This window comes from Caloenas nicobarica, chromosome 2 (genome assembly GCF_036013445.1).
Source record: "Caloenas nicobarica isolate bCalNic1 chromosome 2, bCalNic1.hap1, whole genome shotgun sequence".
Taxonomy (NCBI): domain Eukaryota; kingdom Metazoa; phylum Chordata; class Aves; order Columbiformes; family Columbidae; genus Caloenas; species Caloenas nicobarica.
Genome location: NC_088246.1, coordinates 109,616,501 through 109,641,897, shown reverse-complemented (window position 1 = coordinate 109,641,897; position 25,397 = coordinate 109,616,501). Strand labels below are relative to the sequence as shown.

The 25,397-nt window shown below is 38.4% G+C and overlaps 2 protein-coding genes across 4 annotated transcripts; one reads left to right on the top strand and one right to left on the bottom strand.

Moving 5' to 3' along the window:
* Positions 1-677: 677 nt before the first annotated feature.
* Positions 678-16,270, bottom strand: CEP76 (centrosomal protein 76). 2 transcript variants are annotated; one of them, XM_065628358.1, is made up of 12 exons: positions 16,106-16,270; positions 14,747-14,902; positions 14,332-14,413; positions 13,738-13,962; positions 12,475-12,660; positions 10,607-10,704; positions 9,872-10,000; positions 6,925-7,116; positions 4,843-5,009; positions 2,830-3,163; positions 1,416-1,633; positions 678-987 (listed from the first exon to the last, which is right to left on the bottom strand). In XM_065628358.1, the coding sequence occupies exons 1-12, from the start codon at positions 16,166-16,168 to the stop codon at positions 849-851; spliced, it is 1,989 nt and encodes a 662-aa protein (XP_065484430.1). In that variant the 5' UTR covers positions 16,169-16,270; the 3' UTR covers positions 678-848. The 2 variants fall into 2 exon arrangements, with proteins under 2 accessions (XP_065484430.1, XP_065484431.1); XM_065628359.1 differs by lacking the exon at positions 678-987 and having other exon boundaries at positions 1,501-1,578.
* Positions 16,271-16,322: 52 nt separating this feature from the next.
* PSMG2 (proteasome assembly chaperone 2) lies at positions 16,323-25,050 on the top strand. 2 transcript variants are annotated; one of them, XM_065629306.1, is made up of 8 exons: positions 16,323-16,457; positions 18,106-18,277; positions 19,049-19,107; positions 20,053-20,171; positions 21,398-21,571; positions 22,690-22,810; positions 23,236-23,346; positions 24,343-25,050. In XM_065629306.1, the coding sequence occupies exons 1-7, from the start codon at positions 16,389-16,391 to the stop codon at positions 23,326-23,328; spliced, it is 807 nt and encodes a 268-aa protein (XP_065485378.1). In that variant the 5' UTR covers positions 16,323-16,388; the 3' UTR covers positions 23,329-23,346; positions 24,343-25,050. The 2 variants fall into 2 exon arrangements, with proteins under 2 accessions (XP_065485378.1, XP_065485376.1); XM_065629304.1 differs by lacking the exon at positions 24,343-25,050 and having other exon boundaries at positions 23,236-23,531.
* Positions 25,051-25,397: the final 347 nt, after the last annotated feature.

Below are 25,397 nucleotides of genomic sequence, written 5' to 3'. Positions count from 1 at the left end.
AAGTTCAGTAAGTCCAATTGCTTGCCATTTCTCAAAGCATGAAGACTAAAGGACACTCAGCAAAATCATCATTTACAGATTTAAGATAATTATCCATCTATGGCTTTAAGTATGGGTCTGAGTGTCAGAATTAGACAAACTCATGAGTGGTTGTTAACCAAAATGACCTGGTTAAACTTCTAGCTCAGAAACTTCTTAAGCTAACACCAGGAAAAAGGCATCAGGTTAAACCACTTTATCTAACCCAGCACAGCTATTCACATCTTCAGGTATCCAAGTTTAAATTTTAAATGTTAAAAGCATTTTTAAAATCCATAAGGTAATAAATTCATAGATTAGCAGATTACCTATACCTGACTGAACTATTCTTAGAAGCTGAATGTAGAAGCTATTGCTAGGTCCAAGAGAGGCAGATCTGAAGTTTGAGTATATGTCCTTTCCACAAATTTCATTATTTCTGGATCTCAGCCACTCACAAAGCACGCTTGGGGCGCTACTTGGAGAGCAGAGTCTCTTACCCTGAAGAAGGAAAACAGACTTTTTTCTAAATGAATTCTGACACCAATGCAGAACTGCAGAAGAAAAGCCAGTATTTTATGCATACATTTTAGTAACTTGACCCGTATTTCTATTATTATTAAAAGTAACTTTTATTAAAAATAAGCATACATTCTCTTTATAAATACAATCATTACTGTGTACACAATCCTCTTCAATACACATGCTGCAGAATTCAAAATCAGTGGCACTTCTATAAAATACAATATTGGGTTTTAATTGCATAATTTTATACCCACACACATTATTTTGCAGATCTAAAAAAGTCTGAATGATTTGGGTTTTTTTTTTTAAAGGACAGAGCGGTATTTACAAGCGAACATGATCCAAACAGCACATGCACATTCGGGGTATGTAAACACTCGTACGCGAACTGCAAGTCGCACTTGGTCGCCCCTACAGCAGATTATTTCTTCACAAAAAGGAGACCTATTTGACAGACAGAAAAACAAGAGTAACAGATATTACTAAGCTGTTATTAAAATTGTCAATTGCATACGTGCAGTTATTTAAAATGTGACTAACACGCAAATGAGTGTCATGAGTCTGTCATTATAAATAACAATATTTTTTACACAGTGCAGGGGCTGATGCCTTGGAACAAGACCACCACTGATCATTTTTAACAAGTGCAGAAAAATTAACTCCTCATTCTTTAACCCATGAAAAGCCTATCATCGCTGAACTCACCAATGTAACATAAAAGCTCTGTACCCCATGATACATTACATATACTACACAATTCTTCTTTCTGTTCTAATTTAAGGAAATTAATTTTCTTTAAACGTCATTATAAAAAAAAAACCTAGTTGCAATTCATAATTATTACTATTTGCTTTTAACATATTTATATTTACCGAAGACATGTGGCAAACACTCTCCTGGCATTTCTGTATACAAAATGGATAGGAAACCCTTTAAATGTGTGACCATCAGGTACTGCTCTTCTTACAGCATCTTGAAACTCTTCATTTCCTGCAGAAATGCTTGTTGTACGTTCGAGCTCATAGGCTGCTAACGCTGGTGACAACAGATAGGACAGATGGTCATCCCAAACAGTAGAAAGGCCAAGATCCTGTGAGGCAAGTCACAGAATGATGACAACCATGCAGAATGAACATTAAGATATCAATAAGCTTGTATACTGTATAGATTCAAATGAATCCATGACAAATCTTTAATTTGTAGTTAATGGCAGTGAATCCATGAAGCAATAAGATTTGTATATTAATTCACACACCAACTAGATGAATCAAACATCATCAACAAAACACCAAACATTTACCAAGAAACGAAGTCAGACTACAAGACTAAAACAAGACCAGCAGAGTTGAAACTACATGTTCTACCTACAGTATCTCTGCATGAAATATAGGAAGATACTGCATAAATACACAGCAAAAATACAGGAATGATCAAATGAGATACACTTCACATTCTTCTAATGTTTCTCATGGAAACCCACTTCCAAAAAAGCAATGACCTACAGCTCCCCCAAACACATACACACATACGTGCACCTTCCTCCTACCATCCCACAAGTGCAAATGAGTAGAAAAATCTACCACACGTGTTCAGCATTACAGGAGATTCATACGCTGAGAATTACTTGCCACCCAAAAGGTTGAACATTGTGTGGGGAGATTAAACAAAAAACAAACAAAAAAACCCCACACACCAACACCACAGACATAAGCTAACAGGGATTTAAAATACCATCTCCTTCATATCCAGCACAGGATGAAAAATTTCTGGCACATTACGTCTTGTAAAAATACTGATAAAGGATGAAACCAACTTCTAGAAATACCTTCTGATTTTCTAAAGCAGTCAAGAGTAAGGTTATAAAAGCTGAAAGCCTGCTTTTATCTAGGGACCATTTGTGATGGTTAGACAAAGCCCACTGACAACCACATTTGATCCTTTTAGCTTTGACAGACCACTCATAGGTAAGTCTGCAGGTGCCAGTAAGCTGAAGATAACAGACCTAGAACGAAAGGCAAAGGCAGGGTAGGGGGAAGAGCCCACACACAAGGCTACAGAATTACCACTGCAAATAATTATGTCTGAACTAGCTCAGTACAGTCTTTCCAAACAATTTTTCAGTTATTTCACTTTTCACATATAGGATTTCTGCAAAAGCTGATGGAAAACACATTGCAAAGATATGAGTATGTGAACTACCAAATGGCTATCCAAAACAAGTATACAGTAAAAACATGCACCTTTATTACCGCAACAGATCAATGACAATCTTTAAACAGTATTTACCTTTCTGTGTTCAGAGATGAGTATTCTCAGCTGCAATTCTACCTCATTGCTTGCTACTGCAGCATCAATTGCAGAAGCACACAGAGGAGGAAAAGGGGGAACTGAAGATGTTGTTCCAGGGGAACATACAGATTTTATTGCTTCTCCACTCATTGGTTTCCATTTAGATTCATCGTGCAGGTCAAACACACAGACCTCCACAGCATCAGTGGGCTGACAGTTTCCAAAGAACTTTTGATGGTTGAAAATACAACCTATCGTGCGATAAGGATACAGTGGCTTGGGTTGTTCAACTAGTGGAGGGTCATCAGGGTTGATAGGTCTGTGGATGTACCTAATCAAAAACATTCAATTTCTTATTAGAACACTTTATTTCAAGGCAAGGTACAAATATTCAGATGGGATAGATACAAGCCATTTCTCCTTCCAAAAATGTAAGCCAAGTTTGTTAACATATTTGTTTTTCCCAAAATGGCATTAATTTATTTACAGAAAAGTAATTATACACATTTTGGAGGCATAACATACAATGAAATAATACACCACTTTTTTGTTTAAATCTAGAAAAATAAGCTGAATAATCAAGCAGATATTCAACAGCAATTAAATTTTGCAACTACAACAATACACCCATACGGTTTCCTCCACTATTCATCACATTTGGAGAAATACTTCCATCTTCAAATGCTAATCATATGATACACAAACAGTGGCAAAACAGAATTGCTTATTTGCAACATTGGATATTAATCAGCACTTTTCACAAAGCCAAAAGTCGTATATTCAAATACATAGTCCCACTGTGCCTCTACCATTGCAACCTGAAGCTATATATTACAAAAATTTTATTTCCAAAAGTAGTGCTTCCAATAGCACTAGTAAGTCCGATGGGATGGATCACAGTGCCGAACATAATCAAGTAAAGAGGAAGTTCTTTGCATTAAAGTTTGAGGCTTTTAAAAAAAGTCTATATAAAAACTGAGACCGAGTACCATTCTACACACTTGGGCAACAGAACAGGCAGAATGAGAAGAATATAAAGAACTTTTAACAAACATGTTCCAGAAGCTTTGGAATACAAAACAGGTACATATGCCCTTCTAAAATGACTCAAGTGAGAGAATTGCAGAGAACTTGCAGAGATTTCTGCAGGGGAAAAAAGTAATGTAACACTGATTTCACAAATGACATAAGCAAAAAATATGGGTTCCTGTGCTGGTTTTGGCTGGGATAGAGTTAATTTTCTTCATAGTAGCTAGTGTTTTGGATTTGTGCTGGAAACAGTGTTGATAATACCTGGATGTTTTAGTTACTACTGAGCAGAGCTCACACAGAGTCAAGGCCTTTTCTGCTTTTCACCCCACCAGTGAGTGGGCTGGGGGTGCACAAGAAGTTGGGAGGGGACACAGATGGGATAGCCGACCCCAACTGCCAAAGGGATATTCCATACCATATGACATCATGCTCAGCATATATAGCTGGGGAAAGGAGAAAGAAAGGGGGAGCCATTCGAGTGTGCAGCTTTTGCTCTAGCTGATAAACTGTTTTTATCTCAACCCACAAGTTTTCTCATTTTGCCTCTTCTGATTCTCTCTCCCATCCCATCAGAGGGGTGAGTGAGTGAGCAGCTGCATGGTGTTTAGTTGCTGGCTGCAGTTAAACCACAACAGTTCCTAAACAATCACATCAGATTTCATCTCCTTCTTTACAAATGATACCAGCAATAGGATCAATGGCAATCAGCTGCCATAAGACACAGAACAGCTCCTATACTGTATCAAAGCCACTGAAAACTACATTACAAACTGGTGAAATATTTTACCTTACACTGAACCAGTTATTAAAAAAAAAAACAACCAAAGAAACAGCAGCACATAGAAAAAACTTCAAAGACTTTTGCCTTTGATTACATGAGTTACATGACGGGGTGTAAAAACGAAAAAACAACAACAAAAACAGCCCACGCAAATCTCAGTATACATTGCTCAGTTTTCTCATACTCCTTTTACTCACCTATGTCCTGTTAAACTCTCCCAAAAAGTGATTGTTCCATCAGTTCCACAAGTCATTACCCAAGTGTGGGGGACTCCTTTTGCTTTTGTTCCAACACACACATAGGCTTCCAATCCAAACCCAAGAAGAAGACTGCACAGAAGGTTAGCATGATCTTCACAGTCACCCTAGGCAGTAAACATTAGTAAGGTGGTTTGAGTATCAGGCATGGATAAAACCTTAAAGAAAGGATATAGTGGTATTTCTTTAATCATAATTTAACAAGTCATGTTTCCCTCCTGTTTACCTAAAGCACAGATCAGAAGACAGGATTTTAAGGTTTAAACTTGACAAGTTTTAATTTTCTGCAATAGAAATAATTGTTTTAAAATATTAGTATGTTTTAATAATAGACTATCTATATTTTTTTAATTCAAATATAATTTAATACTGGAAAACGTTTCTTAGGACTACAAAGATACCTTCAAGTAAATCAAAACCAGAAACTATTGACCTGTAAAGACAAAATTAGCATCCTAATTAAATGCTAAAATGTACATAAGGCAAATACCTGAGGTGATATAAGAAATTATGCAGTATTATCTCACAGTTCAGAAATTTGAAGACAATAAAATGTAATTCTATTGTAATTTTACTATCTTGGATGTGTTGTCAAAGTTCAGGAATTAAAAAAGGTAAAACAAATGCCCCCACAAATCTGTGTAACAACTAGAAGTCACATGTAGCTGCATTTCCCTTCAATCAGAAGAAAAAAAAAAAGTTTTCTTCATAAATTTATTGTTATCATTGGTAATTCAGAGAAATCAATATCTGAATGTGCTATGTAAACTCTTTTTAAGTTCTTCACAAACGTTAGCTGTAAAGTAAGAAAAAAAATTCCTCGTGCAATGAAGCCTTCATAACACAAAGCACAGCATTCAGAAGTAGAACAGTACAGCTCTTTAGTCAAATACTATTCAGAATGCTGAAAATGTAAAATTCAGTGTTCTTGGATGCATCTGTTCATTACACAGACAAAACAATCTTCCCCTACCATAATGTGCAAGGGAAATATCAAGAAAAGTTTAAATAAGTTTCTGGTGAACCTGTGTTCATTTAATAATGCCACACCACTTTCTGCAAAAAAAATTAATAACAGTACAGCTGGTGTCTCAGGGGCTAAATTCAGCTATTTTCTTATACAGTGTTCCACTTCTGCCTTGGAGGAAACCCTTTCTTTGCATCTCCAAACAACACGTCCTTAAACTCAAAGTCATGATCGATAACCTCCATCTGAAAACCAGTGAGCAGCCAGTGGTGCCTTTAAATGGTACCTATGCACGACGTGACATTCTGAGATAACAGCTAATATCTGTTCTGTGTGGTCTCTGTGACAGTTCTAAAAATAGGGATACAGCTCCTGCTGCCAAGAACACATCTGTTTATATTAAACACATCAGTGAGATTGTTTTTGAATGCAGAAGTATCTCCATGGCAATGAAAAGCATTGACCACTCCAAAGAGGTAAAAAAAGGATCACTATTACTTTTATTCATACAACAGAAGAGCTATAATCCAGAATGAGTTACAATTTGTTTCATTTGTTATAGTCATATGATACAAGTGCCAGATCACCAAGAACTAGGCTGAAACTTTTAGTGAAAATCCCTGTCTTGTAAAAAAATAAATGCAAAGTCTGCGAGTATATTTTAGCCCATCTGAAAAAAAAGCCAGTTTTTCAAAAGTGACTTTTCCGACTTTTCCTGGATTAGTCCAGAATTTAAATTAGTGGCCTGCACACTAGCAGGGGTTCATTGAATAATGATACGGGATTTTAGAAAAGCAAATTAATAAAAGCAGGCTCATTGTCAAAGAGGTGTATTAACAAATGGGCCCCAACAGCAGTAAAGAAAGTCTGCTCCAAAGTTGCCTTGTCTACTATTTAATATCTGTTTCTCTTTAAAAAGGTCTTAAACAAGTTATTGTAAAAGAATTCTCCAAATTTTATTTAATAGATGTATTTGCTGCCTGTTTTAAATTACTGACTTCTGCTAGAATATGATACCAACTGCCTTGTGTAACACAAAGTCCATTTTCACATACCTTGTTTCTACACAAAAAAGCAAGAAGGGTGCACCACTGTTCTTGTTTGCCACCACCTCCTCCGATGACAGGAGCTCTTTCATAAGCCAGGACACTGACAAATCGCGCTGCTTGTCTAGGAGTGTCTAGTAACCGGCCTGCTCGAAGTGGTCTGATATATGAACATACTGGACGGTTTACCCCATTTTCATCCTGAACATATAAAATATGTTTATTTGCCAGACATGCAAGTGTTACAAAAGATTCATCTTAAACTGTCTTTTTTGCTACAGGATTTATTATCCCCAAAATAAATATCACTGAAAAATGTTAAGACACAAAAATCCTTCTAGAATTAAGACACAAGACCATTAAGGCAATTAGTATGGAGTGACTTTACAGTTAGATTTTTCCACTGCCTCTGTCACCAGAGGACATTCTAGACTAAAAGTTCAGACACCTCGAGTAGTACAGGTTGAACTTAATCTCCTTAAATGGGTGAGGAACTGTTCATGCTCCATCCACTGTCAATTTCCATATTCACTTCAAACAAAAAAACCCAAATCAAACACCACCAGCCAAACACCCCACATCCAAAGAAAAACCCCAAATCAAACAAGAAAAAAACCTCCAAAAATCATACACCCAAGACTCACAACCAACCCCAAAACACAGCCCCCCTCAGCAGCTGATTTGAGAGTTTAAAAGGTATGTATTTGCTTCTGAATTTGAATACTCTTTACCTCTAGTCATAACAGCAAGAAACAACATACTCACAGTGCTGTCATCAGATATATAAAAATTACAAGAGTAGTAAGAATTTCTAATTTCTTGGAAAAAAAGAAAAAATAAGATGACTGGAAAAAGGTCTGTTTTATTACATGCTGCAGGGAAATATTATGATTATCAACTATTAAAAATACTTCAGACAGTATAAAACTCTTCCTCACTGGGCTAAACTTGTACTTTTATGTTTGTACATTTTAAAAGGGATAACAAGCCTTTTAAATGTCTGCAGTTTCAGGAAATCATGGTCTCATATTTTTTACTGTTGTCACATGTTGCCCTTTTCCAGCAAGCTGGTGTAAGAAAAGCACCATTTATTTGAAGCTGACTGAATCTTGTGGTAAATTATTTCACAGCTAGAAAACAAGCAAGCCAAAACAAAAAATTCACAAGATGGATCAATTATTTACTTAATATAGTTTTATGTAGGTAATGCATCCTTCTGCATTATCCCTACAAAACTGCCTGGTAACTAAACTATCAAACAATTCTCATAATCTCACTTCTGTTCCCAGAAATGAGAAAGGCCAGTAGGGGTAGTTTTACTAATATTTGCTGTGGCCAGCCAGAGAATCAAGGTAAGCTTCCTATAGGTACTGAACCAGCAGGGGGCCTGGTTCCTATAGTGTTCTGAGGACTGCCAGTTTCTATACTGCTCTGTAACAAAGAACCTAGTCCTCTAATCCTATCCACAAACTCTTCCCTCCAACCTTCTTCCCAACCCTATTGTAGTTTTGTGGGTGCATAAAGTGGAATACCATTAATTCACACATTGCTTTATTGTCAAAATAGTAGGAGTCCCATTTTAAGCTCATATCCCCAACCAATCTCCCAGTTCTACAATTCCCAATTTAATTATATATATTGTTTCTCTACAAACCTTGCCCTCTACAAACCTTATGCCTTTGTATTGAGTCTGGTTGGGATGCAGTTAATTTTCTACGTAGCAGACTCTACGGTGCTTAGTTTCAGATTTGTGAGCAAAACAGAGTTGATAACACACCAATGTTTTAGCTATTCCTTAGCAGTGCCTGCATAGCTTCAAGGTCGCCTCTGTTTCTCATTCTGCCCCAACATGGACCAAGTTCGGGGTGGACAAGAGGCTTGGAGGGGACACAGCCAGGACAGCTGACCTGAACTGACCAAAGGGATATTCCATGCCATACAGCATCATGTTCAGCAATACAACTGGTGGACGTGAAGAACAGACTTTCTAAACTAGCCCCTGCTTGGAGACTTGCTGGGCACCAGCCTGCTGGTGGGAGGTGGTGAGTGATTGTTTTTGCATCACCTTTTTCCCCTGTTCCTTTCTTTCCTTCACTCATTAAACTGTCTTCATCTTGACCCATGAGTTTTTCCTCACTTTTGCCCTTTCCATTCCCTTCTTGGTTCTGCTGAGGTGGAGTGAGAGAGTGACTGGGAGGGGACTCAGCTGCTGGCTGGGATTGACCCACCACATCCTTATTTGGAAGTTCACATCACTAATGAACAGATGGTACATCCAGAATGTAAGCTGTTATTAATACTGTACTGAAAAGAAAGAGTAGGCAGGGATCACTTTGGGAAGTTACTTTGAGATAAGCTACTGCTCATTATCTGTGCCAGGAAAATTGCGACCATGCAAGATAAATTAATGGCACTAAAAAAGCAGAGTCATACCATTCCTTTTACTGAGGGATAGTTAGCAAGGAGCAACTGATGCGTAGTAGTTTATTAGCCTACAGTAATTATGTCTGTAGCTAGTGTGTAATGATAAGCAGACAGATTGCTTTACAGACCACACAGCTTAAATATTGTGTGGATATGTTCTAATAGATTTAAGTAAGTTCATTTTTTATAACTGTTTTATCTGGTATAAAACTTGTTTGAAATAGTTTGCACAGATCACTTAAGTCTTTGCCATTTGCGAGCATACAAGAAAAAGACTAAATACACTTTTTTATCACCTCATGCATCAGAAATGGCTGGAGCAACCCTTCTTTCTGCATCATGTTATTGAGCTTCAATATACATCTACAAGTTCAATCCTTACAAATTTCTTTTTTTGCACGATACACAACATGTAGCTCTGACCTGAATGTAGCATCATAAATCTATATAGATTCTATATATACATAAACTATATCTAAAAATAAAAAGATGACTTAAAGAAAGGATTGGTCTATTTGTAAGATTTACAAACCTGTGCAAAAATCTTTACCAGCCTTACATTGTGTGTAGGCCTTATCTGTAGGTACTCTCTCCACCACTGCTTAGCATATACAAGAAATAACCGTTCCTTTTCTGCTGTTTTCTGACGTTCTAAAGCAAACTGCAGGTAAGAAAAACATAACCAATCACACACATTAATTCCAAACAGGAAAAAACCCAACATAATCAATAAGTAGATTAACACGAAATGGGGTCTATGTAAAATAAAGCTTAATATTTAGTGTGCCGTGCAAATGCTGAAGAGTAGTATTTTTAAATTAAAATCCAATTAAAAAACCTTCTAGTTACATTTCTTGTTTGTAGGCTCACACATCAAGCTCCACTGAAGTAGTGTTCATCTTAAGTGATGCATTTCTATACAGAAGGATTATTTGGCTTTTGATGTGCTTTTGATGACACAATAGCTGACCAGAAGTTATTCTTTCAAACAGGAGAGAGAGCAAGAAAACCTATAGTACCTGAAGAGAATTAGGTATATTGCATCCTTCTCATTTTTCTTCAAGTTTTGACACAGGTAAGTAGAAAAACTACTAAAGTAATATTTCAGATAATGTTTAGTATAAACAAAGTAGTTTAAAAAAGCTAACTATATTTAAATGAATGTTTGATACTTTTTCCCATTACAAAATACTACAGCTCTCAACAAGTACATAAGGAATTCTGTACTCAGCTCCCCTCCATAAAAGCCCTTCCCAAAACTACTTACTTGAGTATTAGTTACTTCTGGAGAGAGCGTCTTATTAAGCTGTGGATACATTTCCAGTCTGATGTTTAAAACCCCAACAGAAACCTTTGATTCTGTACCTTTGAACCAAAATAAATTCTGATCAGTTCTCTCAAATTCATTTTTACTTAGGACAGTTCAGCCAGGCGGGAGTAAGTAATACATATTTTAGCTATATAATCACAAAAAAAATACTAAACTTCTTTAAGTATATGCAAAATAAGAACCTTTATTTAAATTCAAACTCAAAAGAGGCTGTATGAAAGCATAACCCAGCCAAAAAAGCAGACATCTACATCTGAGATAATTACCCAGTGCCCTCTTTGCAGCCAATACCAGGATATATGAGATGAATGGCATTCTAGAAATGTCTAGAATGGGAATCTAAAATAGAGAAGAGTCACTGTAAAAGTACCTATTCCTACTGACTATACAGGTAGCTCAAACCTAACTAGTTGGAAATAAGTGAAGTTCATCTTCCTTAAGATACAGTTTATTATGACAGATCCAGAATGCCATGCAAATAATCAACTTAAAAAAAAAGGACAAACAAACCACAAAATACCACAAACCTAATGTTGTTGCATAATGCTGAAAATTTAGAATTACACAAAGAACAAAAGCATTAAAAAACAGAGAGATGGATTTATAATCAATACAAGCCTCACATAGTAGTTTGCCTATTTATCTGAGGTGGCAGCATGCTTCGATGTTCTTGATGCATTTTTCACAATGACAAAACTTCAGAAGAGGAGAAAAAGCACTAGATTTACTGCATCAATACTTTATTACTTGGAAAAAAGCTAATGGTAATTAGATTTAACTCCTCCCATCACCTATTTTGAGTATTAAACTCAACTTATTTGTTATGCATTTCCAAGTGATTATAAATAAGCAGCTCTCCATTTGAGAGACTATCCAAATCCATATTGCTTACTAAAGTTTTGGCACTAGTCAGCATTTTCAGAAGGAAATAAACGTATTAGCAAATAAGCTTACTAGATTTGTATTCACTGCCTAAAACACTGCACCAAATCAACCAAAAAAACCCCACAAACAAACAAACAAAAAAAAAACCTCCCAGGTAATAGTGATAACAATCAGGAATAACTTATGTAGTATTATCCAATCTTCAAAATATGTAAGGTATCATTTAATCTCTTTTGAAACTATCAAGAACTGCTCACCTACCTAAGAGGTAGAAAAACTATGATAAATACTCAAACGACTTATCAGCTACTACTTGACCAAACTGCAATAACTAGTATAGGAAGTCATGATAGATTGAGTCCTAGATCTAATCTTTACCCACAAAATCATAATATTCAAAAAAACTTAGGGTGGAACTCCTAAAACGGGGAGTGGGGACAAGTGATACACAAAAACATACATGTATACTAACTGCTAAGCACCTACACAAAGCTGTTCAGCCCCTCTGTCATAAAACATGCTTCCAGCTACTGGAATAAATGGCAGCACAGCAGAGATCACTTCATCCAGCAGTTGGATTTTACTCTTCAGTGCACTGGTCTGATATATTCCTGGAGATTAATTGGTTGATTTTTGTTTGGTTTGCTTTTGACAACTTGTTCAGATTTTTCAGAAAATCAGTAGTGAGAGCTCCCAGACATGGGGACCATTATTACACAGAATCTGGAATACATATTTTTAGTATTTCAGTAACAGAAAAATACGACCATTGGTCTCCTACACATTTTCTAAAGATACCTTATAGTAATTTATGAGTTGAACTAAAATTAAACTACATCATAAATACTGCATTAAGCCTGTGAGCAAGCTCAGTATCCAATATTTTAAGTCACTATTACAGCCTTATTATTTATCCTTACCTACACCCAGGAGTTCAACAGCAACATTTGTTATGCCATTCTCTGCAGCCAAGACATATCGCCACTCCAAGAAATAGGATGCTACTAGTGTTGTCTCACCAAATGTGTCTGTTTTGATCAGAACCATATGCACTGGATCACATATAGATAACATAGTGGTTGCATCCACCATTTTACTTCCTTCACCTGCCATTATTAAATCAAGATAAGACACCAAGAATATTATCAGCCCAAGTCCTCCTCAAAATTAAAATGTATGCATTTACATTCAGTGCATACATTGCATTTTAAGAAAAATCTTACATCCAGAAGTGTAAGCAATGATCCCATCTTAAAATCAAATTCAGCTTAGGACAGAGCTACAGAAAGATTAATTTACACAGAGATAAAAAGATTCCTGTAGTTGAGTACTCCAATGTAACCAGTTTAGTTGCACAAAAATTAAAATGGAATTATCATTTAAGAAAAAAAATATTAAAGCACCATTAAGTAACAGCAATTGAAAAAAATATTCTTTTAATAAGTTGGAATGCGTCAGGCCAACTTACTATATATACATCAGTATTTAGGAAACAAATTTCTCTGTAGTTAAGCTTGCCCCTATGATATAAACTGCTCCATGAGCAGCAGAATTAACCAAGTCTGGTTTTCTTTGAACTTATGGTGTAATCACTCCCTTCCCCAAGTCCAACTGCAATAACTCTGGCTTTCTCTCTGGTACCTGATATTCCATAAGCTACCCTGGATTTCTACAGGGTTCAGACAAAATCCAGAAGTCTTTTCATAACACACTTAGCTCCTACCATGTTCCCTGGCTACCAACAAAATAACAGTAATACAGGCTGTGGATGACTGACTCCTCTGCAGGTGTTTGCCAACCAGTGGGAAACTGAACTCACACTAAAGATTTTCTTTCCATCCAATGACAAATTTATGTTACCCTTCTTCAACTGTCAGCACAAAGTTCATGAAAAATCGCAGCCACCTTAGTATCTCTTACCAGCTCTGAGACTATAATCTCGCTGTCCATTATAAAGTGGGTCAAATTCAAAAGTTATTTTAGAGTGGAAAAGAAGGAAAAGAAGATGCAAGAGTAGAGAAAAATCCACAAGTGACATAACCTAATACAGTAATCAGTTTCCTTAGGAAAACATGATAAAAAATTGGAAAGAAAGCCAGTAAGTAATATCAAATATATTTTGCAATAACTCTGAAGTCAGAAAAAACCCCCGATAGCATCAGCCTTAGACCCACAATACTTACCTAGGCTATCCTTGTGTACCTCAAGTAAAAAACCGTCATGAAAATCTGGTTCACAGGCGCATGGGACAGGTTTAGAACGGAAGCGCTGATTTCGGAAATGTAAACACAGAGTGAAGGTAGAACAGATTTGGCCAGGCAGAGGCTCTGGTTCCTGAAGATGTTCCAGAAAAGCTTTTCCACCCAAAACCTGAAGGTAAAGATACCTCCGTGTTGGGTCAATGTTAGCTGTAAAGCGTAGCAATAAAAATGAAGAGACTACAAACAGATCTTAGGAAGCATGTTAAATATCAGTTAACTAACAGGAGACTAGAGAAAAAAAAACACAACTTTTTTAAAATGAGTGCTTAGAAAAAAGTGATTTTAAAATGTATGGAAATTATCTTAATGTAAGATAAATGACACTAAAAAAATTCACATTTTATGCAACACTTAATTTCTGCTGCTTACATAAATTTACTTCCTGTAGATAAACAAGAAAAACATCCACCTTTACGGCAGTTCATACTGGACCACTAATTCAGAGCTCAAAAACTCATAGACTTCAAATTTATCTCAAAACTATGATCCAAATATTAAAATAAACAAGCAACATACTTTTTTTCAAAACTGGTGGTTCTCTGTCAACAAAATGTGTTGACGGTTTTGGAGCTGAAGTCCTCTCCTTTTCATTCACATCCTGAAATTACAATTAAGACTTTTTAAGGCATCAAGGGATGCAACAGTGCTCTTACCACAGCCTTCTAAAAATTAAAGAATCCTCAATTTCAACTGAATACCATTCCTCAGGTGTGCTCCTACATGAGATGTAGCGAAACAGAACAAATACTTTCAATATATATTATCATTAAACCAATTTTAGCACACGCATTAAGCCGTTCTGTTCCTAATATGTTCACAAATCAGTAAAGCCATTACAAATCTTTAGAAGTAGCAAGTTTTCACTTTGTCAAAACACCAAGTCAGTAAGAAGAAAAAGCAAAAATATTTTCACTCTTCAAAACCTACTTACAGTTACAAATTTAAGTTCCTTCATAACATCGTCAATGATTCCCCGTTGTCTTAAGGCTTTTATCAGATCTTCTGTGGATAACTGCTGATGCTCAGGTGCTAACTCTTCACGTATAGTCTCAGCAAGAACTTCTCTGATCCTGCCATGGACATCCATCTGAAAGAAAATTCTCTATATGCTACAAATACAAGCTCTTTAAATGGTAGCAGCTATGACTAAACAGTCACTCAATAAGACTAAAGATATTCTCCTAGGAACACAGAAATAACTACATCAAAATATTCACCCTTTCAGAACTACCAGTTAAAAAAATCACAAGCATAATAAACCTGAGCATTTTCACTGCTCTTGACAGCATTCCCTGCCTTGAACTTGCCTCCTTATAAAAAAGTCTGCAAATCCATCAATTATAAAAAGGTCACTGTTTTAAACTCTTGTCTCCCTCAAAATTCAGATTTAGGATAATAGTTTCTTATTTTTTAAGGGAAAAAGTACACTTTTTTATACTTGAGGTAAGGCACAGAAGTAGGAAATCTCCATTGCAAGCTTCCCCTGTGCACAAAGGGAAAACAGAATTCCTGTCCTTCATCTCGGTTGTTAAACTGCATGGACCTGCAAAACTGATGGATGTTAAGGCCTCGGCTACTGGGACTTAAAATACTTTGCGATATATGAGCTAAAGCATTTGTACTTAGTTCCCCCTCAATCCAAGCCAAATCATTTCTCTCAAAAAGCTGCAAGCAAAGAATACATTCCTGAGCAGTCTACTCTGGGTGAACCTGCTTTAGCAAGTGGCTTGGACTAGCTGATCTCCAGAGGTCCCTTCGAACCCCAACCATTCTGTGAAAATCGAGCAAAAAACACCGAAAAGCCTCAGTCTCAGGGTGCCGGCCTCCCCACTCAGCCGCCGGTGCCTCGGGCCTCTCCCTGCCCTGACCGGGGCAGCGACACGGAGCCAGAGAGCAGCAAGAGGGGGGAGCGGACAGGGCGACAGGGGCCTCAGCTCCATCTCTCCGGGGCCCAGGAAAGAAGAGATGAGGCCGGGGAGCGGGGGCGGTAGGAGACGGCGAGGAAAAGGCCGCAGAGCGGGGCAGGGATCAGACGGGAGCGCGAACCGCCGCCGGCCGCTCTGCAAGGGGGCGCGAACGGCGCCCGGGAACCACCTGAAGCGGCTGAAGTAGGGAAAACAAAGCAGGGAAGGGGCAGGGAGCGAGCACCCTGCCCCCTCAGCGGGCACTGCTGCCGCCAGGGGCCGGGGCTCCGCACCGCCGGCACGGGGAGCAGCAAAGCCCAGCCAGGCCACCCTTCCCCCGCGACAGGAGAAGTCACTCGGCCGCTCTATCGCGGAGACACCCCCACCTTGACCAGCTGCTGGTGGATGATCTGCTTCAGCTCGGAGGCTTTCTCCGGCGGCAGCGCCATGGCAAGAGCGGGGCCCAGACGCTTCCCACTCCGGGGAGGGGGGCCCCCAACGGCCTTTCCAACGCGCGCGGGCGGCGGCGCAACGGCCCGGCGCGCGGGCGGCGCCTCGCCCGCTGGGGGGCGCAGCGCGAGCGGCGGCGGCCGTTACTCCCCGCCCCGCTGAGGAGAGACGAGACGCGGCCGTTGCCTCCTGCCGCCGCCTCCTTCCTCCGCCGCCGGCATGTTTGTTCCTTGCGACCGTGGCGGGGGCTCCGCCAGCTCCGACTTTAAAGGCTTCACTCTGCTCATGGTAGGTCGTGCGCCTGTTTCTTCTCCCTCCCCCGCCCTCGATGGGTTTGAGGGGGCGCTGCCCCAAGAGGGCACCCCGGAGCTGAGCGCTCCTCTCCGCTCTGTGGGGCGTGGGCAGGGGCCTGTCTTCCTGGACCGCCTGCAGCTCTGGGGCAGGAGGGCTTGGGCGCTTTGGTCTCTCTCTGCCCTGCTCGGGGGTCGCCCCTGGCATTTCCATGCGGGGAAGCGGAGAGGCGCTGGGCAGGCGGCTGCTGTGCCCGTGTGTGTATCGGGTGTTTTGCCGAGTGGAAGAGGGGGATTTGCAGGGGTCCTTCCCAGAGCTGTTTCCAGCAGAGCTTAAGGCGGTCTCTTCCGTTTCCCTCAATTTCTCTCTCCTCAGCTCCTCGTTTTCTGCTCGTCAAGGGGAACATTATGTGCTGAGCTATAGCTACATGCTTTTGCTCTAAGATTAAAGTGCTTTATGTCGCCTCACAAAATTTGCAGTATCTGTGGGTTGGCACTGGAATAAAAGTTTATTTTTTCACTTAGATGCCATATATCTATATGCTTTTAATGAAAAAAAATCTCATTTGTGCTATATTTAGACTCCGATTAGGATTGTTTTAGGAAGTGTTTTAATCACCTTCCTACACGGTATGAAATCAATTTAAGATAACCTGCCTGAGCTTACATTGGTTATTGTGGGGTAGGAGTTCCAGTGCAGGCTATGAAGTAGCAAACCATCATTTTTCCTGTTAGTGAGTCCCTTAACTGTATTACTTAAAGGTAACCTTACCACCTTTCATTGAGGGCTGCACAGCTTGTAATGACTCTGCAGGCTGCACGGGAAGTCATTGCAGATCAGCTGACTGGCCACGGGAAATAGATCACTGCTGTTTTGCTTGTCTGGGAGTAACAGGCTGTTGAGTGCCAGCCAGTTTGTAATGACAACTTCTTAAGTAACGTTAGGTTCTCTTTCACCGTGAGCTTATCAGCATCAAATTTGATATTTCCACAGTTGGTGGCGGCAGAAATACCTAGAAATGGAGTTGCTTATAAATTAGAGGGAAGCAACCAAAAATTTTATTGTTGTCTTCCAGCATTTGTTTCTGTAGAAGGACACAAATTCTTGAATTTCTCTTTCTATGCCATGAGATTAGGTCAGTATCTGCCGTGATTGGTGATAACCCATGGTGATTCCTATTAAATGAATCCAAGATGACCCTTAGCATTATAATCCTTAAAAAAAAAATGGAAAATGACCTACTTTTGTATGTAAGTCCATTTACAGGCTTATAGGTTTAGAGTGTAATATCAACATTACCATTAGGTGTCACTTGAGGGCCACCAGTCTCAGCTGTAGTGGTTTGAGTGACTTTGATCTGCTCCGTATCCAAAAAAAGACAGGGAGGAGACAAGCTTCCAAGCCTTTATTTAAGTGTACAATGCGATGGGATTATTCACAGATGCGGCCGGGATGTTTTTGTGGGACAGGGCCAAAATCTGTATTAGTAATCTGTTAAGAAATAGTCACCTTTGTCAGAGAATGAGCAGCCACTTTTAGAAATCATGTTTGTCAAGGACTGTAGTAGTTTAAATGTCCACTCTTTGAAGACCATATTGTGTTGTCCATAAAACACGCTGTAATTCAGTAACTTTTCTTACCTCAGCCAGCAGTGTCAGTGGGAAATGTTGGTCAGCTGGCAGTGGATCTAGTGATTTCCACACTCAACATGACTAAAGTTGGTTATTTCTACACTGATTGCCTGGTGCCGATGGTTGGAAATAATCCATATGCAACAGCAGAAGAAAACTCAACGGAGTTGAGTATAAATGCTGAAGGTAGGTGTCGAATGCTGAAGATATTTGCAAGCTGCATAAGGTACAAGAGTGTCACACTTTTTTGTTGTTGTTATGTTTTGCTTACATGAACAGTGTTTAAACTAAGGTCAGTAATAACTTCAGTAACTTACAGATAAGAATGTATGTACACTTCGCAAAGCGTTACTATTGTTATTTTGGATAACCAGTTTGACATATGGAACCGCTAAGAAATGTTGACTCTTGACCATATTACACTGCAGCCAAAATGCTCTGCAGGTTTAAGCCAAAGCAACATGAAGTGTGCACGTACTTGCAGTAAACTGCCGGAATGCAAGCTGAACTTCTGGTGTAGCAAGATATTTATCCATCCTTCTGCCCTTCGTTTGCCTTTTCCTTCTGTGATGTTTCTCCCCCTTCAAATTCTTAGGTTCTTTCCCTATATAGACTATTGCATTTCATCTTTTTTCTCCCGTCTCTAATAATGGAAATCTCCAAATGATTTGTCATAATCTTTGCAAAGCTGCATAAAGAGATTGTCTGAATCATTATGAGAGGCAGAACTTAATATATTTTTCTTCATTCAATTGTTTGAATTTATTAAATCCAGTGAAGACAACGCACAAAAATATGTATTTTTAACACTCAGGATATTGTGAAGCTTTCCTGTATGAATTGATAGCTGAAAGGTTTACTATCCTCAACTTTGTAAATTGGATAAATCTGGATACTTCTAAGCCAAAAGCTCTTTCTTGCTTTCTTCTTACAAAACTTAATTATTTCTTCTTCTAGTGTATTCATTACCTTCAAAGAAACTTGTAGTTCTGCAGATCAGATCACCTTTTATAAAGGTACGTATGTTCGTTGATTGTTCTTACTTCACTATTCAGTTTGGATAGTTCTGCTGGAAAATAGTTAAAGTGGCCTGGGTAAATTTTAAGACACTAGAACAGACTAAACAAGCAAAACTAGAAGAACTTTGCCATATTATAAAACTTAAAAAAACCCCCACAGACTGAAAGAGAGCAAAATATTTTTCTAATTTGTGCTATAACACCTTCTGCAGTTGATACAATTTTAGCTATAAAAACTGACTTCTGCATTCATTGAGAGTTGAGGGTTTTTTGTTTTTCCAAGCCTCAGAACAATCCAGGTGTAGGGTAGATTTTACTGTAAATATGTCCTTAGTTATTAACAGTCTTTGAAACACAAAATGGTCTGGGTTTTGTCCATTTCTTTTTTTCTTTATTCTTACTGTCTTTGTGTGTTTGTCTTTTATTGTAATAGCTTAACTTTTGATGTCATGCCAATTTAATTATTTCGTAGTGTTCTATATTAATTTGATCTGTGTTCATTATGTAAAAAATGAAGAATTTGGAATTACTCATCCACCAGACAGTGGCTGTAATTTAAAATAAGCAGAATACTACACCAGAAGGAAATCTATGCTGCAGTTTTTAGCAGTTCAAAACATGAAAAAATACTTTGCGTTCCTACTATCCCATCTTACTCTAAAGCTTTTTCCATTGGCATTAATGGCACACAAAACAGGTGGTACTGCTGTTGTTAACGTGGTCTTAATGCTAATTTTTGTCATTATACATGTAGTTTTAAGTAAACAACCAGAGCAGCCCTCTGCTTTTTAAAAATGTATCTGAAGCTGAAGAATAAATTGATATGAAGAAGAATTTACACAACTGCTAAACATTCTATATAACACCTAGTATTATTGGCTTTTGGCTTTTTTTAAATTGACACAATCTTTTTTTCACTTTTTAATCTGTCTCTGCATAAAGAACAAGTACAGGCCATTCTGTCAAACTCTTCTTTCTTGGGTGAAAAGCAGCAAATGTGCCAGAGTCGTTCTTCTGTCTAGCAGCCATGCATACCAGCGTGATGACGAGCAACTTCTTGGGTATGTTTGTTTCATTGAAAGACCTAATTAATGTTTCTGTTCTTTTTGACTAAGTGACATGTTTCCCTCTACTGAGTACTGTTCAGTAGGGCAGGGTTCTTTTGCTTTGCTGGGTACATAAGTCATAAAATACTCAATATACTATTAAAACGTGTTATACAGGGCTAGTCAGTGGACTTTGTTGGTTACTGCTATCAAAAGTAAGCAAATAATAAGCTGTAAATAAATTGCACTTGGCCTGCACTGTCAGGCAACAGAGCCTCAGTTTTCTTAATTTCTTGTGGTTGTAAGCAATGCCAGGGTTTAGCTGCTAACATACAGGTCACAGATTAGATTTTTAACAATTAATTAGAATATTGGTTAGTTTCTTACCTCTTTGTCATTATTCTGCATTTTTAAGGTTTTCTTTAATATAGGAAATTGTCAATTCATATTTGGTGGGTGGCAACTGGAAGGTTAAGACTGTATGTATTTTTATACTATCCCATTAAACAACAAACATTACTTGTTGATTGAAGACATCATAGTTGGTGCTTTAACAAAAACAAACAAAAATCAGTATTTTTGCAAAAGATCAGTTGTTATCCTCAGGCTGCATAAACGTGCAGGGCCTTAGAGATTTGGGTTCACGCACATCCCAGATGTAGTTACTTGTGATACTTGCATACAGTTGCAGAATGGCCAGCTAACATGGAATGAAATGAGAGGGACTGATAGTTATTCAGTGCGGTCTGAGTCATAAGTCGTGGTGATTTAACCCCCACCCCAGCACCGCTGAACAACTCTTAAAGCAGGTTCACTAAAGAGTGAGTGTAGTGGGAAAATACTTAGACTTGACTGAAGCCTGCATATATTTGTAGTGTGAGCTTCTTAAAAATAGTGTATCGTGGTGAAGGCTAAGTTTACCCTAACTAGAAATTAATCACCTCCTATCTGAAGGAATAAAAAGCACTTTTTATTTGTAAATCTTTTTAACAGCCATAAGCAGTTCTCCTGCATATGTGCTTATGTATCTGGTACTTGCCAGTTATTTGAGCCTCTAAAATGAGGGTACCTTAGTTCTGTTTGTGGCAGAAAGTTGAGTAGTTTATACTATTTTGATGCCACAGTCTACTTTTTAAATTTTGTTTGAGTAGGAAGGAGATGTCAGTACAATTCTTCATTGCAGGTGTGAGGTCCTCAATGCTTGCTTCTTTCTGTCACATGTGTTCTTGATTTGTTTCTAGGACACCACTACGCTACCTACTTACACCTGATCTTGAGAAAGCAGCTGGAGGCCTTATGCAGGAGCTAAACTGGAAAGAAATGGAAAAAGTAGCAGCTTACCCTGGAATAAATGGTACAGAAAAAGTTATACATATTCCTGGAGGTGGCATCACAAAACTGTTGTTTACTGAGAGGTGAGTTGCCTAAAGATAAGCACAGAAAGATAACAGAAGACTTGGCTTTAGTACATGGGTAAAATTATGTTTTAAACCACTGTGTTACAGGAAAAGTCCCTCTTTTTATAGAAGAGGGTTTTATAGTAATAGAACTTCTTCCAGATCAAGCCTGAAGAGGGAAAAAAAATTCTGAATCATAAGGCTAAAATACAAAAATATAAGTGAATGGGCTAAAGGAATATAAGAAAGCCTTTACAGTTAAGATCATTATTTATCTGGTACCTGATTTTACGCAAATCACAATTTGGAAATAGTAAAATTCCTGTACCTGTGATACTTCTAACTAAAACTGTTTCCTATGAGAAATAGCTCCATCACCAGTTATTAAAAAAAATGCTGAGCACTAAGAATGAGGGGGATTTTTGTTAAAAGGTATATGCATCAGTAGTAGTGCCAAAAGCATATCTGAGTTTCAGATTTTGGATAGTAATACTCGCTTATTATGGTAAAACTGTGTTAGCTCTGCAAAAGGTGTTTGTTCTGTGAGTGTCAAGTGGAAAATTCACTTTTTTACCTATTGTTTTTGACACCTGTATAAACTGTTGCATCCAACAGCAGGAGAGTTACTAATATGCTTACCTTTGTACTGACTGCAGTATGGAAACAATATACAAATGCAAAAGAAAAGACCTCTCAAGACTTGAGGAAAAATAAATAATAGCAAGCTTAATATCTAAATGAAAAAATGGAATGTTGTGAGTAAAGTAGTGATATGCAGCCTTCAAAACTGCTGTTTGAAACACACAGAATGATAAGGAGTGATTGTATCAAAGGATCAGTGTAAATTGCTCACCAGCACAAAAATGCAAACTAAGTATGTAGAAGAGGCCCTAAGTAACTCTTCCATGATCTAGGATTCATGCCTCACAGTGTAAAGAAGAAATTCAAAACTATGAAAAAGAACATGAAGTCTAAAAATGCAATCAAGGAAGTATGGAGAGGAAAAAATAATATGTGTATATATATATATTTTTTTTTTAGCAAGCCATGTGCAGATTGTTGTTGCTCTTAATGCATAAATATAATTGTTCTGGATTTAGAAAAGAAATATAAATGCCTGCTCATTTTTGTTGCAGCTGTTCAAAAGGAATCCAAATGGCAGTTCTTCTGAAATTCTGCTCAGAAGGGGACAACATCCCTGATGCGTTTGCACTTGTTAACTATCTTAATGAATGGCTCCAGCTAATTAAAAGCGAAGTAAGTGCTGTTTAATCTAGAGGTCTTGCTTCCATATTTTATATCTGTTATTTTCATTTTTCTTCAATCCAGAACATAAAAAATGTTACTCAGCTGAATTCTAGAAAAGTTAAAAATGTATGGGTTGGGTTTGTTTTGGCCCTTGTTCATCAAGGATACACCAAATTAAAGATACATTTTGATTAAAAATCTCACTGAGAATTTCCCCACCTGAAAAGCCAAACCTCAGCCTCAGTCTGATTGTTTGACAGGTGTGGGAGACAATTGCATAAAGGTTTGATCAAGTTCGATCTTCCAGTACTTTTCTCTAAAGCAAGCCACAATGATACACTGGAAATGCTGCCCATTATCTTAATGCATGTGCCAGAGATACTATTACATAATCATTATTTAAAACTTAAAGAATTTTTCTGGTTTTGTTGCAGAGCAACAATTCCACAGATACTTCTTCACAATGGAAAATACCAAGTTCTTGGCGCTTACTTTTTGGCAACGGTCTTCCACCTGCGCTCTTCTGATCAGTTTTGAATACTACTGTAAGTCACACGTGCAGTCTCAGAAATTCCTTGACAAGGTGATTACATAATAATTGCCAAGCAGCAGCAGCTTAATTCGTTGTGTACATAAATGCTTTATTTAAGGAAAATTCCTTTCACGTGTGTGGGTAACTAAAGAAATTAAGGTAACTTCCACAAATTGACCAAAGAAATATGTTTTGTACAGTTGTTTATTGAATAACTTTGGTTGATTTTTCTTTCTAATAAAATATTTTTTAAAAAACCTTTTTATTTGGTTAAGTGTTACTGCTATGGAAAAGCTTATGGTGCATGTTCTTAATGTAGCTGAGAACTCGAGATTGGTGTGCAGGCATAGATTTTCTTACGAAGATAAAACCCTACTCTTCCATGTCAATTGTGGATACTGAGTTTTTTTCAAAACCTTCCTGGTGATGTAAGCAAAGCTCAGAAGTGACTAATTCTGTCTTTTCCCAGTGCTGTTGTGGTAGCTTCAGCTGGGGAGACTGCAAGCGATATAACAGCCTGTTCTCTCTTCCCTGGTCTACTTCCTTTGTATAATTTCCATTCTGCTTCCAAGGGCTGCAGAGATGCTAAAACTGAAGCTTTCTAGGTAGATGAGCCTTCTTAGGCTGATTTGAGGATGAATACAGTGCTCTGAAATATAAAGGAATTAAAACACTGCCCTGATAGCAGGCAGTCTGCTGTCTGTACGTAAGTTTCATCTGATATACTAGTTGTGTGATGAGCACAGAGACATTTGGTAACTGTTACAAGAGTGTAATTTACTGCTGTACATTAGTTTGGAAAGCTGAATCTGCCAAGCTGGTTGAAAACTTTTGCCTTGAACCTGTAAGTACTTTGACGACCTCTTAACTTTAAGGACACAGGCCTGTGTAAATCACAAGAACTACTTGCCTGTTCTTAGGCACTGCTGAATCTGGAACAGAGTATTCATTTTCCTTGATTAGCATCTGACCTTCTTGAAGCTTTCCTGAGATGAAAACTTTTTTTCAGAAAGAAGGGGATGAACACCTACCTCTGGATGACCTCAGCGTAGGTCCTTCTGCGAGATGAGCATGGGAATATTCCTGCATTTGTGCAGGGCTCAGATTGTTACTGCTGTAGTGACTGTAAAGCAGCAGCCCTGAAGGGTACGTCCTTTACTACTCTGGCTTGCAACATCCCGAACAGCACCTGTCGAAGAGCCAGCTCTTCAAACGCAGCTTGTGTATTGCTTGTACAACGAGTACAGCTATTTGGAAACAGTTACATATGCACTGGAGATGCTTCATGAGGCTTTTTCAAATGTCATAGGATGTTGATGCGGAGGAAAAAAAAAAAGGAATTGTCAACAGACACAACCTTGTGGATTCCTCTTCAAGTACACCACCAATGCAGTTCGGGTTGCTAACAGGAAAGGGCAGGAAAAGGATTCCGTGTAAGGTAGACTCAGTTGAGTCGAGGGGGAAGAGAAGCTGATACTGTTCTAAACTCAGGAAACTGGAAGGTGTTTGAACAGCAGTGAGTTCAAACAACATTAACTGAGAGGGGGATGACAGTGGAAAAACCACTAGAAAGTGATGGCAGGTCGTGGATATGAGATGGTGCAGTTCTAGTGTTGGAAAGTGAGAATTAACCAAAACATTTTTAGAAATTTCCATAGGTATCGAGACTAATAAGCTAAGTGATTCAGAGTGTGGATGTGGTCAAGGAACACAGACAAAAGGCTGCATGTGGCACAAGGCAAGTCCGATAAGCCTAAAACTGGTTGGGAAAACTAACCCCATTGAAAACTGAGACAAGGGCATAAATTTTTTTGAGGCAGAAGTAAGAAACAAGCCTGCTTCTCTTCTTTATTCCCAGCACTTGTGCTGTGAGGCACAGGCCAACTGCTGCCTGACAGAAGCTGCTTTGCAGAAACTAACTGGTCTGTCACTGTCCATCAGACAGAACCTGAGGTTGCTGCTCTCCTCATGCTGGGGCAGCTGGTGGCCTGCACTAAAGAACTCTGTTCAAGTACCAGAGTTCACCACTGCTGGGAGCAAGGTGGAAGGTGGGCTCCACACTGG

Bases quoted from the DNA above. Each gene is read 5' to 3' on its own strand.
- CEP76 (XM_065628358.1), bottom strand. From the start codon at position 16,168: ATGGCGCTGCCGCCGGAGAAAGCCTCCGAGCTGAAGCAGATCATCCAC. The intron at 5,010-6,924 runs GTATGTGAAAAT...TTTACTGCCTAG, and splicing joins CTTTTTTGTGTAGAAACAAG to GGTGACTGTGAAGATCATGC. The intron at 3,164-4,842 runs GTGAGTAAAAGG...GTTTTTGATTAG, and splicing joins GAGAGTTTAACAGGACATAG to GTACATCCACAGACCTATCA.
- PSMG2 (XM_065629306.1), top strand. From the start codon at position 16,389: ATGTTTGTTCCTTGCGACCGTGGCGGGGGCTCCGCCAGCTCCGACTTT. The intron at 20,172-21,397 runs GTATGTTTGTTT...ATTTGTTTCTAG, and splicing joins GATGACGAGCAACTTCTTGG to GACACCACTACGCTACCTAC. The intron at 21,572-22,689 runs GTGAGTTGCCTA...TTTTTGTTGCAG, and splicing joins AAACTGTTGTTTACTGAGAG to CTGTTCAAAAGGAATCCAAA.